The following is a 19,457-nucleotide window of genomic DNA, read 5'->3' as shown; positions in this document are numbered from 1 at the left end:
CGTGGTGCGTGGGGCGAGCCTTAAGCCAGCACCTGCCAGCGGCCAAGGCTCATTGTGCAGCTGCAGCCATGGCTCACATCGCCAAGTCCTTCTACGACCTCAGCGCCACCAACATCCACGGGGAGAAAGTGGATTTCAACAACTTCCGGGGCCGGGTGGTTTTGATTGAGAACGTGGCATCCCTCTGAGGCACAACGGTGCGGGATTACACCCAGCTGAACCAGCTGCAGGCCCGGTACCCGCAGCGGCTGGTCGTGCTGGGCTTCCCTTGCAACCAGTTTGGCTACCAGGTATGCGGCATCTACACACACAACACCCCCCCCCCATGTCCTCTGCCTCACCAAAGAGCCCTGGAGGTTGCAGGCCCTGCAGGATAATCCCACTCCAGCGTGCTGAGAATGCAGCGGGTGCTGGCTCAGTGCTTGGAGAGCTCCCGCCAGCCATGGGCTGGGAACAAGAGACGTGTGTGGCCCCAGCTCCTCCTATGGTGTCTCACCTGAGCATGTGGCCGCTGGGGTAGGAATTGCGTGGGGGGGGCACAGCCTCTCTGGGATGGCCACGCAGCAGCACGGTGACATGGGAACGGTGCCCCCAGTCCAGCCCGGAGATCAGTTTCAGAGCCAGGCAGTGACCCAAGGGATCGGCTGCCCCATGCCCTGTCCCTTACACCAGTGACACTCTGCCTTGCACCAGGGTGTGGGGCAGGGGCACCCCGCCCTTTGATTTTGCTGCCAGTGCCCTCCTGCATGGCACAGGCGGGTATGATTTAACTAGCTGATGCTGGCCTCAGCTGCACCTGTAAGACCCAATGGCCCAGGTGGGTCTGTGCTGAATGGAGCGTGTGTTTTGCGTGCTCCTGCCTGAAGCTGGGCTCCCTGCTACCAGCCGGCCTCCTGCTGTCCTGGCAAGGTGCCCTCCTGCCCATGTAAAGCCTCCTTGACGACCCCTTAGTGGCAGTCTGAGCACTGCCCAGAGGGGGCCATTGGAGCAGCTCCACCCTAGAGGTGGCGGAGATGGGCCCCAGCGTGCGAATATCTCACCTGGCTGCAGCCTGGTGGGCAGGGCCTGGGCTGCCCCAACCAGACCAGCATGAGAGCAGCTACAGACAGAGCAGGGTGGCTGGGTCCCTTCCAGGGGCCAGGGCAGGGTTCTTGCCTGGAGAACCTTCTTTGCTGCTGGGACCATACAATCCAGCTGCTGGTCAGGATGTTTCCCCTGCTCCCACATGGTGGCCCAGTGGGGAGGTCAATGAACAGGGACACAGGACACCTGGGTTCTCTTCCCAGCCCTTCCACAGCTTTACTGGGTGACCTTCGGCAAGTCACTTCCCTTCCCCGTGCCTCAATTTCCCCTTTGCCTGTCTTGTCTATTCAGACTGTGGGCTCCCTGGGGCAGGGACTATCTCTTGCTCCGGGTCTGCGCAGCACCTGGCACAATGGGGGGGGGGGGGGGGAGTGATCTCCGCCAGGGTCTAAGCAGTGCCAGGACAATGCCCCCACCCCGATCTCAGCTGGGGTCTATGCAGCTCGGGACACAACGGGCAGCAGGGTGGGGATCTCAGTCACACCCTGCATTCCTCACAGTGTGCTTGTGGGAAGGCAGATAATGACTGAGTGGCAGAACAGGCCGGGCCAGCGCGGTGGGGGCTGGGACCATCCATGAGTCACTAAGGAGCAGCGGGAGGCGGCGGGACAGGGCTGGGCTCCAGTCCATCCCTTGACTCCGTCGGCCTGACACGCCCTGTCCTCTCCCCGGCAGGAGAACTGCACCAACGAGGAGATCCTCAACAGCCTGAAGTATGTGCGCCCTGGGGCCGGCTTCGAGCCCAACTTCACCCTCTTCCAGAAATGCCAGGTGAACGGGCAGGACGTGCACCCCGTCTTCGCCTACCTGAAGGCCCACCTGCCCACCCCGGCCGACGAGCCCTCCGCCTTCATGGGCGACCCCAAGTTCGTCGTGTGGAGCCCGCTGCGCCGTGACGACCTCTCCTGGAACTTCGAGAAGTTCCTGGTGGGGCCCGAGGGGGAGCCCTTCAAACGCTACAGCCCCAAGTTCCAGACCATTGCCATCGAGCCCGACATCCAGCGCCTCCTCAAGCTAGCCAAATAGGGGGGCAGTAATGGGAGTCCAGCAGCAGTGCCCCCTGCTGGAGGGGCGTGGTGCCACTCCCTAAGTCTCAGCCCGCTGCAGCCCGGCGTCAGCGCTTTACTGGGTGACGGCCCCCTTCTAAACCACATGGGAAGGGGGCCCGAAGGGGGTAAAGACACTGAACACTCGGCCCGCGGCCCTGGGCACCGTCCAATAAACAAGCCTGAAGGGAGCTGGGTCTCTGTGTATTTTCTACCCCTGCTCCCTGTTGCAAAGCCTGGCACAAGAACAACAGTGTCAACTGCCTCCCCCTGGCCCGAGCAGGGAGGACCAGCCTTCCTGGCTGACACACGGAGACAGCAAAGGGTCTTGTCCCAGCCTCCGCCGTGTTGGCTGAGGGACCTGAGCCCTTGCTGCTGTGGAGGTAGCGGATGTGTGTGTGGGGGGGGGAGACTGAACGCCCATGGGGGCTGTGCTGGAGGGAGCCCGGCACAGAGTGGTGGGTGCCCAGGGCAGTGAGCTGGGCACAGGGCTGTCCGTCACCAAGGCTGGCAGGGAGTGTCAATATTCCTCCTGCCTAAAAGGGCCTCGCCAATTAAAATGGCTGAGAGGGCACGTGCCCCTCATGGCAAAGCAGGTTCACAGCTCTTTGTGAGCAGGGGCCCAGAGACGGCAAAAACCTCAGGGTGCTGCACAACCCATCCCTCTGCAATGGGGGCCATGCCCGGGAGCAACCCGCCCCTCTGCAATGCCCTGGGGGCCGTGTCCCATGCCAAACCCAGCTCCTGTGTGCTGCCCTGGGAGCAGCCCCAGCTGCAGGGGATGGTGGGGGGTCCCCGACAGCAAACCCAGCCCCTCTGCAAAGGATCAGGCTGGGCGGGGGCGCTGTGCCCCAATCCAGGAAGCCCCCTGACAAGTGGCTTGGGAGGTGTGTGGGGGGGTCTGCCCTGCTGCCTCCTACTGCTTCCTGGCCCCCATGGAAAGCACTGCAGCAATGACCTCTGTGGGGGGAAGTCTGTCTGCCTTCTCCCCTCACCCCCACTGGAAGGGACCAGGAAGTTACCTCCTCCCATGGGCTCTTCATTCCTCTGCCAGTCTCGACGCTGAGCACCTGCCTTCCAGGAGCATCAGGAGCAGCTGCTTCCCCAGGCCACAAGCCCTCACAGGGGGGCATCAGTCCTGGAGCTGCCCTGTCACCCATGGGGCCCATTTGGCCTTCTCCAGGATGGCCGGAACTGCCCGTGTCCGAATGAGCCTATTGCCGGGCCCCCTTCGCCCGCCCCAGCCCAGGGATTCGTTTCTTGCTCCACTTCCCAGGTCAATGCAGAATTACAGCCCCAGCCCTGCTGTGTGTGCAGAGCCTCAAAAACACGCCCCGAGTGAGACTGATGCTGCCTGAGGTTGCAGAGAGCTTGAGCCCATTGGTGGGAGGGAGCTGCCCCAGGTGTGACCACACAGCGACACCACAGAGAGCCTGAGGGGCAGATTCCCTGCCCAAATCAGGGGCCTGGGTGGCTCCTGGCACCAGCTAATGCAACTCAACTCATGTCCCTGCTGCCATGGCCCCATGGTGCTTTGCAGGGGGTAGGTCTGCCCTAGCCACACACCCCCCCGCCCTGCCTCCAGCCACAGCCCACAGCAGCCAAGGTGGCTCCATGCCTAGGGTGGGAGTCACGAGAGCATCTAGCTGGGAGCTGTGGCATGGTCTAGTGGCTAGAGAACTGGGATAGCATTCAGCAGACCTGGGTTCTACCCCCAGCTCTGCTGCAGAGTGACAGCCCTGCTCAGTGCCTCAGTTTCCCCCCCCTTTGCCTTCAGCGTGAGCCCTTTGGGGAAAACAGCACCTCCCACTGTGTACGTGCAGCACCTAGCACAACAGGGGCCTCTGGGTGCTATCATAATAGCGACACCCCTAGGGGCAAGTCTGGCCAGGGCCCAGCCTCTGTTTCAGGAAAGGAGCTTGCAGCGGGGCAGTGAATTGTGCAGGTGGGCTCAGCAGCTACAAGTCTACCTTCCCCCTGTCAGGGGGCACTAGCTGAGGGGAAGACAGGCTTGTAGCTGCTGAGCCCACCTGCTCCCATGGGAAGAGGCTCTGTCCTGCAGGCAGAGGGGGCTGCTCTTCCTGCTGGCAGAAATCGGGGCTCCTGGGCAGCTCCCCAGATCAGCAATTGAGATTTTCCCAACGAGGCCAGGGGTTTTAACGACTTGCCTCCCATCACAGTGCTCCCAGGCAGCACGGCCTAGTGGTGAGAGCACCAGGCTGCAGCAGACCTGGGGTCAGTCACACTGAAGGTCAGACCTCACCTCCCCCAATCTGTCCCCCTGTGTAATAGAGACCCAAGCTCCCTGCAGCCAGCCCAGCCCAGCCCAGCCAGAGTCCATTGCTCAGACAGGCAACGCAGGCTGGCTTTACGGATGCCAAGGGCTGGAGAACTAGCCGCTCCAATAGTCAATTCCCCTTCCTCTTAAAATTCTGCCCTTTTTTCTAGTCTGAATGTCTGGCATCAGCTCCCGGCCCCTGGATCTTGCGCTGACAGTGTCTGGTAGGCGACACAGGCCTCCAGCAGAAATCTCCCCCCAAGGTAGCCACCTGGAGAAACTAGGCCACCCAAGCTCCTTCAGTCACTCGCATTCAGGCAGGGCTGCAGCCCTCAGAGCCTCCTTGGTCACTCTTCTGACCCCTCTCCAGGCAATCCCTGGCGCTGCTCCTGGGTGACCTTTGATGGGTCACTTTCCTGCTTGTCACCTCAGCTACCCCAGCTGTAACGGGGGGTTGGGGTGGGTGGGTGTGTGTGTGTGATGCTTCTTGAGACTCCTCCGTACAGAGCCTGGAGGAAAAGCCCCAGCAAGGCGCTCCGTATTAAAGCCAAGCGAAAGCACCCAGTTGCACTGGCAGAGCGCACGCAGGGCCCTCCCGTGGGGCAGCACAGAAACGCCCGGCCTGGGCCGCCCCTCAGGGTGCGGGGCCAGAGGCGACTCTGCACTGCCGTGCCTTCACTTCCTCTGCAGGGCAGGGCGCCACAGCGGCAGGGAGCCAGCTGGGTCTAATCCACGTGGCTTCCTTTGGTGACACATCACCCATTTCACTGCCCCCCCCCCGCCCCCGGCACAGAAAACAGCCCAGCAAGTCCCGCACCATCCTGTCATGAACGACTGCCCCGTGCAAACCCTCCCAGGAATTCCACTCAGTCTAGCCCAGAACCTGGCCCAGGAGCAAACTCTGGGGCTTCGTGGGAAGCGATCCGGATTCTGCAGCAGGGCCCAGCGCCGTTCACACCGGGCCGCTGGTCTCTCCCAGCAGATGTTTCCATAGCACCCCGGGTTGGCAAGGCTACAGCCAGCAAACACTGCAATCGACAGGCCCCGCTCTTTGCCCCACCGGTGAGTGGGACAACAGGCAACAGAAGGGCTGACTCACCAGAGGGCCCCACCAGAGCCTGGTGGGAGGGAAGAGCGGGTTATAAAGGAGAGCAGGTCTCTGCTGGGATGAGCCTGGAGAAATCCCCACACCCCAAGGGCCGGGCGTTCCGTGAGCCTGGAGCAGCACCAGCCATGATCGGGGCCCCACCGTGCTAGACGCGGGACAGACAGCTAGGAAGACACCACCGCTGCCCCAGAGCACTCCCAGTTTATTGCCCACCTGTGCACACGAACAACTTGTCTGCTGTGCTCTTCTCCGGAAGGGGAACACCACACTGCAGCCGGTCACCCCCGGGAGGGCCAGCAGCATGGGATGCTGCTCAGCAAAGGCTGGCCAGGAGATCTGGAGCCACCTTCCCCTTCCATTCAGAGGGAGACTACAGGTCCTAGGCAACAAGTCTTGCTTGTTAGCTCAAGCAGCCTGGCCACAGCTGTTGGCAAGTTTCCTGATACGGCTCTAACCTGGGCCCGGTTTGCGTGGTCCTGGACCACGGCGTGGGGGAGGAATCTGCGTGACTGCGGAACAGTTGAGACAGGGACAGCTGGGTGGAGAGCAGGTGTACCAGCCTCCAGACTCCTTTGGGGGGCACGCTGGGGTGCACCTCGGGGGGCTCTGCTACTATCAGCCAGCTCTAATTTCATTGGAAACTATAGATCCACGCAGTGCCCCTGCGCACCGGCTGTAAAATTACCTTCCAGGGGGTGGGGGTGGGGGGGATCCCAGACCAGGCTCCACGGACAGGACAGCAGCTGTTACCTTGGTTTGTGCCCAGGACCGTCCCACTTCCTCCCCCTCAGCATGCTCCCCACCACAGTACCAGTTCTCCAGGCAGCCTGGCTTACACCTCCCTCCCCGCTCATTCCTCCAGGCGGGAGCCGGGGTCCTGAGCCTCTCTGATGCCTGGGGAGGAGCGGTGTGCTGGACCGTGGGGCAACTCACGTTCACAACAGAGGGCATGTGTTTAATGACTGTAACCCGCCATCGCTTTGCCAACAGCCTGGCGAGGCTGGATGCAAACCCGCCCCGCGGCGGCAGCTTCAGAACAAGGGGGCCGCCTGGCGAGGGTCATCGGGCAGGATGCTGATGGAGTCCTCGGCCCTGCCACACAGCAGGCACAGCATGGTGTACTCCTGCAACAAGACAGAGGGTGCTCACGTGGGGGTAAGGGGGCGCTCGCTTCCATATGCAGGGCTGGGAATCCAGGCTGTGGCACTCCCTTGTCCCGGGGGTGGGCGTGAGATGGGGTATGCACCTACACCCTGGCCAAGATTCAGGCCTGGAGGGAGGAGCTAAAAGAGGGAGAGCCCAGCTCTGGGGGCAGGGAAAGCAGATCTCCAGCTCTCACCCGGTGCAGGTCAGGGCCTCCCTGAGGGAAGGGGGCTGGGTCTGAAGCTGGGAGCCCAGGCAAGTGTTAATGAGAAAAGGGACCCTGAGTAGAATGGGGGTCCAGCCCCGGCTGACCCTCCTTTCTGAGTTCCTTGTATTTGTTTTGCAACTTGGCTACCCCTGCAGGGGAAGAGCTTTGATGAAGGGCCGAGCAGCCATGGCACCAGACCATGCCAGAGATGCCTGCTGACCAGTGAAGACCTGGAGGGAAACTGAGGCCAGATGAGCAATACCACAGTAGGCCACAAGGGGGCGCAGATGCCAACACTGCCACACAGTGACACAGCGTTCAGTCCCTTCCAATGCGGCACAGCAGGGCACCCAACTGAGAGTCATGCTGGAAGGGGACTCATGCAGGCTGGCCTGAGAGATCAAGGAAAGTCGTGTGCCCAGACTGGCCTGCAGAGAGCACGGCTGTGGCAGTAGGAAACCTGCCTCCCCACTATCACTCTGCTTTGCTGTGCACCAGAGCCAGAGAGACGGACTGGGCTCCTGGCCCTGAGTGAGCGCAAGCTCTGAAAGGCCTTACTGGCGACCAGACCCTTCAGGGCCCTCTGGTTTCTCCCCAGGGCGAGGGCTGGATTGCTCCCGCTTAGGTAGGCACTGGGGTAGTCGCTCTTGTTTCAAACATCCCAAGAGCTGGGGCATCCACGGCTCCCCCAGGGAGACGAGTCCACAGCCACGGCCAGCTCAGCGTCAGCCCACCAGGCTGTCTCCATCCTCCCTTTATCAGCATTGTCCTCTCACCACACCAGCAAAAATACCAGCACTCCCACACACTGCCAGGCGGGCAGAGCAGAAGCACATTCGCTGTGCATCGCTGCGTGGGTACTAGCACCTCCGAGCAAGCTCAGGGCTCCGCTCCGCCCCAGCGAGGGGAATGGGTTAACACAATCAGGGCGTGCAGAGCGCCCGCCGGCCTGCGCGCAGCTACTGACCAGGGCTTTGGGGACGGAAGCGAGCAGGAAAGAGGACTTGCCCTTGGACATTTCAAGGCCAGAAGGGAATGTTCTGCCCAGCCAGTCTGGCCTCCTGTATAAGCCAAACCAGAGAGCCCCCAGCGACTCCTGCATCCAGGCCAGAACTCCGGTCTGAGCCAGAGCAGAGCTTTAGAGAGAGAATCCAGCCTGGATTTACAAATGCCATGTGACGGAGAACCTGCCCCATCCCTGGGTCAGTGTTTCTGATGGTTAACCTCCCTCCCTGTTAAACACCGGCACCTTATCTCTAGTCTGAACATGCCTCCCTTCAGCTTCTAGCCCCCGGATCTTGCTCGGCCAGTTGCTGGTAGATCACAGAGCCCCCTGCTATCAGAAATCTTCTCCCTGGAAGTGTGATCAAGTCACCTCTCAGCCTTCTCTTGGCTAAACTGAACAGATTGGGCTCCTTTAAGCGTCTTGCTAGAAGGCAGGTTTTTCAGAGCTTGACTCCTCCTCTTAGTTCTCTTCTGAGCCCTGTCCCCTTTGTAACATCCTTTGTGCAGGGTGGGCACAAGCACTGGGCAGTCTCTACTGACAGCCTCGCCAACGAGGTCACATCACCTCCTTACTCGTGCTGGATATTCCCCAGCTTGCACGTCGAAGGATCCTGCACGCCACCTTGGCTGTGGCATGGGCGCTGGGAATCATCCATCATTGCACCGGGAGTACGAGGGCTTTTCAGTTGCTGCTTTCCAGGATGCAGGTCCCCATCCCACAGGTGTGACCTGCACTCCTTTTCCTAGTAGTCTGATCTTGCATTTAGCATTAAAACACATGCTACTCAGGTGAGCCCCCTTACCAAGCCCTGGTGCAGGAAGCAGGGTTTGCTCACAGATTTCTGGTTCAAATCTTTACAGGACTGCCGGTCTCGCCTCCCAAATCATTAAATATGGACCAGGAAATCTGGTAAGATGCTTCCCTAATGGCGGTGCCAGGATTAAAGGCTTAAGGAGTTTAACTAGCTCTGTTTTCCTTTTCCCTAACCCTACTCCTCCTAGCTGTACCTCCTGGGACATGAAACAGGGTATCTCACTGATGGAGTCTGTGCCCCCATTATGACAAACTGCCCCCGCCCCCAGCAGATGTGCATGGTAACTTTTCAGCGCCCTCCTTTGCTTCCCACAGACAGCGCCCCTGAGGCCCACGGCTGCATTTCCCCGATTGGGGCTCACACTTTCACCAGGAGCTGCAGACGGCTAGTCTTGCTCTCCACAGCGGCTGGCCAAGGGGCCGACAGGCAGTCCCATCCCGCCCCGGGCAATGCAGGTACACCCACCACAAGGCAGGAAGGGAAAGGCCGCTGGAGTATTTGGCAGCACAGACTGCAAACCGCTGGCCTCGTTTTCACTCGTCCAACGCCAGTTTCAAAAGGAGTCAGACAGGCTCCCACACACAGACATTGGGACTGCCCAGCGCCGATATCAGACGAAAGCTCCTGAGATGGACCAGCAGCCCAGCCTCTCAGAAAGCGGAGCAGGGATCAGCTTTAGAGAGGCCTCCAGGTACCCCACAGCATTGCATCAGGGCCTGGCAGTGCAAGGGCTGAGGCTAGCAGCAGCCTCCAGGGAGCGGCCACTGAAACCACGCCCCTCCAAGCCCGCTAGCTCCCTCTGGAGGTTACAAAGTGCAAATGGCACCCAGAATGGGAGCACACTCCAGCAACTGCAGGTTTGGAACAGAAAGGCGCTGAACTTCAGCTTGCGGAGGCATCGGTTCAGGAACCTCAGACCCAGAGCGGCCCCATCAGCCTTCCCCTGCTCTGCCCCCTGAGCGGGCAGCCTGAAGGGGCGGCTAACGCATGCCTGCATCTCAGAGCGTCTCGGAACGGTCCCGCAGCCCCGGTTGGTGGACCGTGCCCAATGCCTGTCTTCCATGCCAATCCATCGCGAAACTCTGTAATATGGCTCCCCTTGTTGCTCCGAAGCCCTGCTGACTGTCCGGGTGCGAGCCAGGGTCTGCCCGCGAAGCCCCCTCTTCCACTACCACCTCCTCCCCATCTGCTTCCACCGGCCTTGTCATCTCACCTACTGCTCTGCAGGCAGGTCTGATAAAACCCGCTGCCGAGGTAGAGGGAGAACACAACTAGCGAGGTCAGGGGTCAGGCCACACCCATCCTGCCAGAGGCTCGGGGGCCTGGCTCTGCCTCCTAGGCTGGACCGGGGCTGCAGACCCCTGCGGACCTTCCCGTGCAGAAGAAATTAACAGCGGTGGTTCTTCCAGCAATTGTCCCATGGCCTTGCTGTGTGTCTGCTTTCAAACACTGATTCATCTGCGTCCTGCGCACCCTCAGTTCTGCAGCGCTTCATGCGGGGTGGAAGGTACTCAGCCCTGCACCCCATGGCATCGGGTCCTAAAGCACTCAGGCTGGAATTCTCTATGGAGCCTAAGGGAGTTAGGACCCCATAAGTCCTATTAAAAGTCAATGTCATTTAAGTGCTTTTGAAAACTGCACGGCCCCTCCCGAACCCCACTGACTTGCAATGAAACGTGTATTCCTAAGTCGAGGTGCTTTTCAAAATGCCAACTGAAAGCTAGGGCTGTAGGCAATCGTGCTAGATCAGGGGTTCTCAAACTGGGGGTCCGGATCCATCAGGGGGCCGTGAGGTTATTACATGGGTCACGAGCTGTCAGCCTCCACCCCTAAACTCCGTTTCTCCTCCAGCATTTATAATAGCGTTAATTACAAAAAATGTGTTTGTAACGTATAAGGGGGGGGTCGCACTCAGAGGCTTGCTGTGTGAAAGGGGTCACCAATGCAAAGGTTTGAGAATCACTGTGCTAAATGCTACATCCATGCACGGGAGCCAGGCTCCATTTGAGCATACAGAATCTCAACCCTCGCATTGCATGGATGTCCCCTTGCCTGATCCGACGGTGCCAGATTAGCCCAAAGTGTCGGGAGCTGGAGAGACGCTAATCAGCGGCATGCACCCATCACCTAACTCGAGCACCATGCCCAGCGGGTGGAAATGCAGCTGTGGCAGCTTGGAATCCACAGCTGGAAAGTCAAGCCACATTTTACAGTGAAGCTGGCCCTACAAAAGCACAGCAGGTTGGGCAGTGTCTTGAATCCCGCCCCTAGCTTCCTAGCTGAAGCAGCACGTGGGCTGCACAGGGCACAAGCTCACATGTACCGTAGCAACAGTAGCCTGCAGAACCCTACAAACCAAGAGCACCTCCAGATGGAAACCCACAAAGCGGAACTGTCTGCTCCGGCCGCTGCGATCCTGGGGTTCCTTGTGCTTCCGTGACATCACTCCCAGGGCTTTCCAGATCTCGGGGTGTTCGTATGAAGGAATAAAGGTGTGCGTATTTTTGATCTGTGTACGTGCGTGTGTGATGAAGTGGGAATTTTCGGTGACTTTTTATGCCCGGTGTGTGCCTCGGTTTCCCCTATATCTTGCCAGGCAATGCAGTAGGGAAACAGGACTGTTTGCTCTCAGGGCAGGTTAAGAGACAGAGGCATGAATGGCATTTAGCTGTCTGAGCCTGAATGGGTCGTTAAAAAGGTCTGGCTGAGGCTCACTCCATATCAGTGAAGAATCCAAGATGACAATGGGAAAGCCAGCCACCAGGACATGGACACTTAGCAACCTGCGCCCCAGAGGAGGATGGATTCTCCCACCTCTCAGCAGGGAGGCTGAGCAAACCCTCCAGCTGAAGAACAAAAGATCAGGAAGGCGGCAGGTGGGGTTAGGAGTTGGCTGTGGGAAGGGATCGGGGCTCTCACCTGGGAACTGACCACGGAGGTCAGACTGAGACAGAGTCTGAACAAAGGGGTTCACCACAGCTTGGCGGGGCTCTGGGCTGAGCAGGACGGACTTGGGCCATGCTTTACCCTTTGTTTCTCTGTGCTCACCTACGGCCCTCCTGTGCTGTGTAACAGCTGACAACTGAACCCGGCTGTTTGGACAACACTGAGTGTCACCGCAAATACTGCTGAGGTGCATGGTCCCTGAAGAGGGGACAAGTCTCTCCCAGGGCTCTGGCTCAGCTTGACTCACTGGGCAGAGCTCAGGGGGTGAAGCAGGAGGGCTGGAGCTGCAAAGGTTCAGGCAAAAGAGGCGGTGAAGCCAGCTGGCCCGCCCTGAAGAAAGAGTGAGACCCCCTTGGGGGTCCAGCACGCTGAAGGGCTGGTTCCAAAGCTGGGGACGTAGCACTGATCCTGGGGCTCCGTGACAGCGTGCAAGACAACATACCTGATAATCGTCCACCACGCTGAATGTATATTCGTGCCTGGCTATCATGTGATGACAGTTCTTACACACATCTGGAACGAAAACCAGAGATTCACAAGGATCGCCTGCTTGGAGGGAGACCTCACTTACCACAACCTGGGGGCGGGGAAAGTCTTATTTCTTTTGACTGAAAATTGCACTGATCTGAGATCAAGGACCTGCTATCTTGGGTCAGTGACAAAAAGCCCTCCTGGTCCAAGAGGGCAGCGGTCGTCTTAGAGGCAAAGCCAAATATCTTTGGATCCCCCTGGCTAGATCCACCCCAATTTTCTAATACATTTGTGAATTTACCAAAGCAATAAAAAACTTGTATTTTGTAGCCCCACAAATGCCTGGAGAAATTGTTTTACTACATAAGGTTTCACCTTCATTGTACGGGCCAGGGCCATTTTTAGCTGGGAGCAGGGCAAATAGTTCAAAAGTAGTCAATTTTTCTAACCACCGGAGCCTGGATGCTGAACAGAAAAAGAGACCTTTCACTCCCTGATATTCCCCAAAGCAGCACGCTCATTGGGTCACCTACACCAAAACCTGTAATCACTGGGGAAAGGCACTGTATAAACTCAGGGGACTAATGGAAACATGCCACCTTTAACCATTCCCAACTCATCTCCTGTGCCATCCTACAAAGCACATTTAATCTATGCAAGCTTGAGCGCAACTATGGCTCTGACCCTGCAATTAGCTGGAGAATCACTAAAGTCATTAACTTGGCCATTCAAATCCTGCAGAAATTGCTTCCAGCTTGTGGCTATTTGTAGGCCTCTGTGAAATGAGTTGAGCGGCATAAGCTAAGCTCCCACCTTGCAAAACCCACTTGGCACTTCAGTCTCAGCAGGGAGGCCAAGGCACTGAATGGGCGAGGGCAAATGACTCTCTTAGTTCTGCAGATGGTTTCCTGGTGGTTGGGGTCCAGGCAGGGGATGAGGCAGAACTCGGGATAGCCACTGGATTTTAGAATCCAGGGGGAAGTTAATATAGGGTCTTCCACGACCACCAATGCAGATGGAAATTGTCCATTCACTCCAAACAGTGTAAATGTAACATACACTAATAAATGCCAAACTGAGAACCCTTTCCTGCATTTTTTAAAGAGACACAGTGATACTGACAATCAAACACAACCCCATTCTCTCTCTTCACATCCCTTCAGTTCTCTTTCCTCACATTTTACCTGGCTTTAAAAAAAAAAAAAAAATTGACACACAGGAGGCAAGCAGGTGGTTTACTCTGGTGATTGGGAGAGCTAAGCTATCAATTGCTGGAGAATTTAGGCTCTAAAAACAAAACATTAACCTGGCATGGTTGCAAAATGTGAACAGATACAGAGCTGCTTCCCTGAGTTTGCCCCTCAGTTGGCTGTAGATTGACATTCACAAGACTCTGGTCAGTTTCACAGCAGCTGTTCACAACCCTGTGAGTATCAGTGAAGCTGTCCAGAATCACATCAATTTCAGGCAGGGGCTTCTTGGGAGCAGTGGGCAGCAGCAGAGGCAGACACTGGAGCTAATCACAGGTGAGGATGACACCCAAACGGAGGCAGGGGAGAGATTCTGGAGTCTCAGCAGCAGTGCAGCAGGGAGGTTGGGGGGTGATGGGGGAGCGTACAGTAGCAGAGACTCCTCCAGCACTGGAGTGGGGAGGGGAGCTCCAGCCTCAGGCCTGGATTCTGAGAACAGTTAAGCACATGCTGACCTGGCTGTAGCCAGACCACACAGGTTTTGTGCTGCTGTAACTATGCTGACTAGGGGATGTGATTTTTTTTTTTTTTAAACCAACATAGTTATACTGATACAACCCCTCATGTTGACAGTTATACCAGAATAGATCCTTCCCCTTCCTGTAGAGACACGGTACACTGGTATAAACACCTTTGTACCTGTATATCTGCATCCACACTAGCGGGTTTTGCCCTTATTCATAGATTCCTAGCTTAAGGCCAGGTGGGACCATTAGATCATCTCATCGGACCGCCTGTATAGCCGAGAACAGAGAATTTCACTCAGTTCTCTCTGGACTGAGCCCAGTAAATTGCGTTTGACTAAAGCAGATCTTCCCGAAAGGCCTCCAGCCTGGATCTGAAGCCTTTAAGAGGGAGCAGCGACCCCTTGGGAGTTTATTCCAATGGTTCCTCTGTTGGTCATGGTTAGAAATGTGGGCGTTATTGGTAATTTTGAATTTGTCTTTAACCACCAGCGACTGGTATAGGAACCCCACTGGGATAATTTAAGCCGTACAACTTTTGACAAGGTCTTAGACACTTTCCAGCCAGGGACTTAAGTGAAAGTGGAGCCCATGAGGAAGGTCACAGGATAGCAGCAAAGTAGAAATTTCAGCAACTTTCTCCTTCCCCGCAGCTGGGGACCAGGGTCACTGACTTAGATTTCTTTAGGGAGCCCCAGACAGCTTTCCTACTACCCTCTGCCCAAGAGAGGTCTGGTAACTTTTTCAAGTCAAGTGCTAAACTCTCTCTCTCCCCACAATAGGTATAATAATAAAAAAACATGACACCTCACCCCCTCTGCAGCTCAGGTTCCTAAAGCCTGTGGCTGTGCGCACACTCAATTGATGAGACAAACAAGGGGACCTCCTTACGGTCATAAGTGATGATTTCTTCTCCATCCTCCTCCTCCGTTGCTCTGTTTGCAATCAGCACAAAGTCCCTCTTGTTGCACTCCACACACCCCACGTAGTTGAGCAGGAAAGATCCGTTCTCCAGGCAGGTGTTCCCCTACAAAATTGAGAGGAAAATTATCCACCTCCGTTTCTATGTTATTGCCAAACACCCACCCCTCCCGCTTCAATTTGTCCTAACATTGTATTTATTGACAGCACATGCAAAGGTTAGGGAAGTGGTCCCCAAACTGTAGGGCGCACCCCCCTGCTCCAGGAAGTAGACTTACAAGTATGCGGGAGTTTGGGGGGCAAATTGACACAGATGCTAATTGACACAGCAGAGTTTCCCTGCAGGCCCCTGAGCAGGAACAAAGGGAAAGGTGACAATACTGCAGCCTTAGCAAAATTTGGTACTCTGGAGGCAATGACCTGGGACCAGCCAGCTTGTGTAAAAGTGAATGGTTTACTTTTTTTTTTATGTACCTAAAAAAAGTGGTTTTTGGGGGAAAAAGGTGTTGCAGTGATCCCGGCAGGAGAGAGTGTTCAGAGCCAAGAGCAGGAAGGCATCAACTGAGCAAGAAAGCCATCGGTGACTTCAGAATGCCCCCGTAACATGGAGCCATCTCTACGGTGCCACAAGTACTCCTGTTCTTTTTGTGGACACAGACTAACACGGCTGCTACTCTGAAACCTGTCATCACACCAAGGGGTCTTGGAGCCACCATGTCCAACAAATCACATATACGCAAACGTTCCTGGCAGGCAAATGCTGCTGGCTGATTCTGCTTCCCTTCCCTGACTGGCACAGGGATCTCGCTCTGAGGGGAACTGCTTTGGAGTCTGTGCCCAGTACTAGATTGGCAGATTCAATGAGCTTGGAATAACTGAGGGGAGTGAGGAGAGGTAAGAACACAGAGGTAAACAAAAACATATGAAATGTCATCCCAGAGTCAGTGGGGAATCTAGTCCAGTAACACACAGTTCAGAGAAAACTGCAAGGAAACCAGCAGTAGCCAATTCGGGAATAACCTTCCCCTGAGTGGAGTTTCATGATAACCCAGTCAGTTAGTGACCGACTTATGCCTTGAAACATGAGGGCTTATATCCCTCATGGGCAGGTCATGTCAATCTCTGTGCCTCAGTTTCCCCAACTGTAAAATTGGGGTAATAATACTGACCTGCTTTGAGATCTATGGCTGGAAAGCACTATGCAACATAGGAACTAGTTAGTCTTACTGTTGTTATGACCTTTAAAAAAAGTCAGTCAGTGTACAGGAGAACCTCAGAGTTACAGACACCTCAGGAAGGGAGGCTGTTCGTAACTCAAACGTTCGTAACCCTGAACAAAACATTAGGACTGTTTTTTCAAAAGTTGACAAGTGATCACTGACTTAATACAACTTTGAATCTTTCTTATGCAGAACAAAAATGCTGCTTTCCCTTTATATTTTTAGTCGTTTACATTGAACACAGTACTGCTTTCTCTTGGTCTCTGCTGCTGCCTGATTGCATACTTCTGGCTCCGAATGACATGCACGGTTGACTGGTCAGTCCAGAACGCTGAGGTTCTACTGTTACTGTGTATGAGCTCCTTATCAATGTGCCTAGTGCTTTGAATTCCTCTAAGCTCTTGGTCTCAGCAATACTTTGTGGCAATGAGTTCCACAGGTTTCGATAAAGCATAATTATTTCCTTTTATCATTTTAAATGTATTGTATTTCAACTCCACTGGTTGTTCCTTTGTTCTTGTAAAAAGAAAAGGAGGACTTGTGGCACCTTAGAGACTAACAAATTTATTTGAGCATAAGCTTTCGTGAGCTTATGCATCCGATGAAGTGAGCTGTAGCTCACGAAAGCTTATGCTCAAATAAATTTGTTAGTCTCTAAGGTGCCACAAGTACTCCTTTTCTTTTTGCGAATACAGACTAACACGGCTGCTACTCTGAAACCTTTGTTCTTGTGTTACTACAAAGAAGGGCCTGACTTGCCTTCTCTTATCATTAATATTTTTGGATATCTCTAGAGAGGAGTTAAATAAAAGGGAACACAATAAACTGTCCCATCTTTTCAGTCTCTTCTCACAGAGCAGTCTTTCTATGCCCCCATTGTTTCTGTTACCATCTCAGTACCCTGTTCTTTCTGCTCTATCTTTTTCAAGGTAACACTATCTCAGAGGCAGGGGCATGGCTGGTTTATCTAACAGCACTGCATTGTCTGCAGTATTATTTCCTATCTCTTAGGCAGCTTCACATTGCCTTTGCTCCGTGCAATGCACCCTTAAAACCCAGCAGGGAGCAGGACTACCCCCTGGGCTGCACACAGGATGCATCCAGAGGTGCTGGAACTAGGGTGCGGGGGCTGCTGCTGCACCCCCTGGCTTGAAGTGGTTTCCATCACATACAGGGCTTACAATTCGGTTCAATGGCTCTCAGCATCCCCACAATACAAATTGTTCCAGCAGCACCCCTGGGTGCATCTGGGTGCCAAAGGTACCCAGGGCAGCCTCTAGCCCACCCTGGACTGAGGATAGACACTGCTGTGGCAGAAGGTCAGCAGGTGCGGGGGGGGGGGAGAGAGCGCACTTTACAGAGGGAGATGGGCATGTTTCACCCTAGGTATCAAGTCAGAAACAGAACCCAGGAGTCCGGGCTCCCAGCCCAGCTCCAGCCCACCAGACCCCACCCCGCGCCCAGAGCTGGAGAGAGAACCCAGGAGTCCGGGCTCCCAGCCCATCTCCAGCCCACCAGACCCCACCCCCCGCCCAGAGCTGGGGAGAGAACCCAGGAGTCCGGGCTCCCAGCCCATCTCCAGCCCACCAGACCCCACCCCCCGCCCAGAGCTGGGGAGAGAACCCAGGAGTCCGGGCTCCCAGCCCATCTCCAGCCCACCAGACCCCACCCCCCGCCCAGAGCTGGGGAGAGAACCCAGGAGTCCGGGCTCCCAGCCCCCGCTCAGGGAACCGGGGCGAGGCGGGAGACAAGCCCCGGCCCCGCTCACCCGGGACGGGTACTCGGTCTCCACGCAGCCCCCGCACATGACGCCGCCGCCGCCTCTTCCGGCTTCCGGGAGCATCGCGTCTCGCGAGAGCTGCCAGCCCTGGGAGGGTTTAGGGGCGGGGCCGGGGAGGAGCCGTGGGGCTGGGTGGGCGTGGCCTGAGGGGTGGGCGTGGCCCGAAGGGTCGGAGCTGGGCTCTGCGGGGTCAGTCAGGGCCGAGGGTGGGGTCTGGAGAAGTGGGGCGTTGCCTATGGATGAGGGGGCGTGGCCTATGGCAGTGGGGCGGGGCCTGCAGGGTCAGGGTGCGGGGTCTGTTGGGAATGGGGCGTGGCCTGTGGGCAGTGGGGTGTGGCCTGTGGGGCCAGGCCAGGGTGGGGCAAGGGGAGAGTGGCTTCAGGCAGCTGGGTGGGGTAGGTAGGTAGGCTGAAGCAGGGCTTTCAGGTGTGTGTCTCTGTGCGTGTTTAACATGTGCGGAGAGCTGCCACAGGAGGGGCTCTGCCCCCCCAGCACCAGTGACCCATAACCCCTTCCCTGCCCCGATCCCTGTTTTTGTTTTTTTAACAGCAGCCCCAGCCCCTCTTCCAGTAGAAGTCTCAGCAGCAAAGGCATGGCAAGCCCCCTCCCCTAGAGTCAGAGGACTGGGAAAGGTTTCAGAGTGGTAGCCATGTTAGCCTGTATCCGCAAAAAGAAAAGGAGGACTTGTGGCACCTTAGAGACTAACAAATTTATTTGAGCATAAGCTTTCGTGGGCTAAAACCCACTTCATCGGATGCATGCAGTGGAAAATACAGTAGGAAGATATATATACACAGAGAACATGAAACAATGGGTGTTGCCATACCCACTATAACGAGAGTGATCAGTTAAGGTGAGCTATTGTCAGCAGGAGACCCTTTTGTAGTGATAATCAGGATGGCTCATTTCCAACAGCTGGCAAGAAGGGGTGAGTAACAGTAGGGGGAAAAATAAACATGGGGAAATAGTTTTACTTTGTGTAATGACCCATCCACTCCCAGTCTTTATTCAACCCTAAATTAATTGTATCCAGTTTGCAAATTAATTCCAATTCAGCAGTTTCTCATTGGAGTCTGTTTTTGAAGTTTTTTTTGTTGTAGTATTGCGACTTTTAGGTCTGTAACCAAGTGACCAGGGAGATTGAAGTGTTCTCCAACTGGTTTTTGAATGTTATCATCCTTGATGTCTGATTTGGGTCCATTTATTCTTTTATGTAGAGACTGTCCAGTTTGGCCAATGTACATGGCAGAGGGGCATTGCTGGCATATGATGGCATATATCACATTGGTAGATGTGCAGTGAACGAGCCTCTGATAGTGTGGCTGATGTGATTAGGTCCTATGATGGTGTCCCCTGAATAGATATGTGGACAGAGTTGGTAATGGGCTTTGTTGCAAGGATAGGTTCCTGGGTTAGTGTTTTTGTTGTGTGGTGTGTGGTTGCTGGTGAGTATTTGCTTCAGGTTGCGGGGCTGTTTGTAAGCAAGGACTGGCCTGTCTCCCAATATCTGTGAGAGTGAGGGATCGTCCTTCAGGATAGGTTGTAGATCCTTGATGATGCGCTGGAGAGGTTTTAGTTGGGGGCTGAAGGTGACGGCTAGTGGCTTTCTGTTACTTTCTTTGTTGGGCCTGTCCTGTAGTAGGTGACTTCTGGGTACTCTTCTGGCTCTGTCAATCTGTTTCTTCACTTCAGCAGGTGGGTATTGTAGTTGTAAGAATG

The 19,457-nt window shown here is 55.7% G+C and overlaps 2 protein-coding genes across 2 annotated transcripts; one reads left to right on the top strand and one right to left on the bottom strand.

The window, feature by feature from the left end:
• GPX2 (glutathione peroxidase 2) lies at positions 1 to 2,315 on the top strand. Its single transcript, XM_074954492.1, has 2 exons — positions 1 to 290; positions 1,759 to 2,315. Exons 1-2 carry the CDS (start codon positions 69 to 71, stop codon positions 2,107 to 2,109), a joined length of 573 nt encoding a protein of 190 aa, XP_074810593.1. The 5' UTR covers positions 1 to 68; the 3' UTR covers positions 2,110 to 2,315.
• Positions 2,316 to 5,256: 2,941 nt separating this feature from the next.
• CHURC1 (churchill domain containing 1) lies at positions 5,257 to 17,826 on the bottom strand. The gene is made up of 4 exons (XM_074954499.1): positions 17,727 to 17,826; positions 14,709 to 14,844; positions 12,075 to 12,145; positions 5,257 to 6,639 (listed from the first exon to the last, which is right to left on the bottom strand). Exons 1-4 carry the CDS (start codon positions 17,799 to 17,801, stop codon positions 6,547 to 6,549), a joined length of 375 nt encoding a protein of 124 aa, XP_074810600.1. The 5' UTR covers positions 17,802 to 17,826; the 3' UTR covers positions 5,257 to 6,546.
• Positions 17,827 to 19,457: the final 1,631 nt, after the last annotated feature.

The sequence above is a fragment of the Natator depressus genome, chromosome 6, assembly GCF_965152275.1.
Source record: "Natator depressus isolate rNatDep1 chromosome 6, rNatDep2.hap1, whole genome shotgun sequence".
NCBI lineage: Eukaryota > Metazoa > Chordata > Testudines > Cheloniidae > Natator > Natator depressus.
Note: the sequence above shows the minus strand (reverse complement) of the source record. Positions and strands in the feature narration are given on the sequence as shown.

Bases quoted from the DNA above. Each gene is read 5' to 3' on its own strand.
- CHURC1 (XM_074954499.1), bottom strand. From the start codon at position 17,801: ATGCTCCCGGAAGCCGGAAGAGGCGGCGGCGGCGTCATGTGCGGGGGC. The intron at 14,845-17,726 runs GTGAGCGGGGCC...TCAATTTTGTAG, and splicing joins AGACCGAGTACCCGTCCCGG to GGGAACACCTGCCTGGAGAA. The intron at 12,146-14,708 runs GTAAGGAGGTCC...TTTTCGTTCCAG, and splicing joins AGAAATCATCACTTATGACC to ATGTGTGTAAGAACTGTCAT.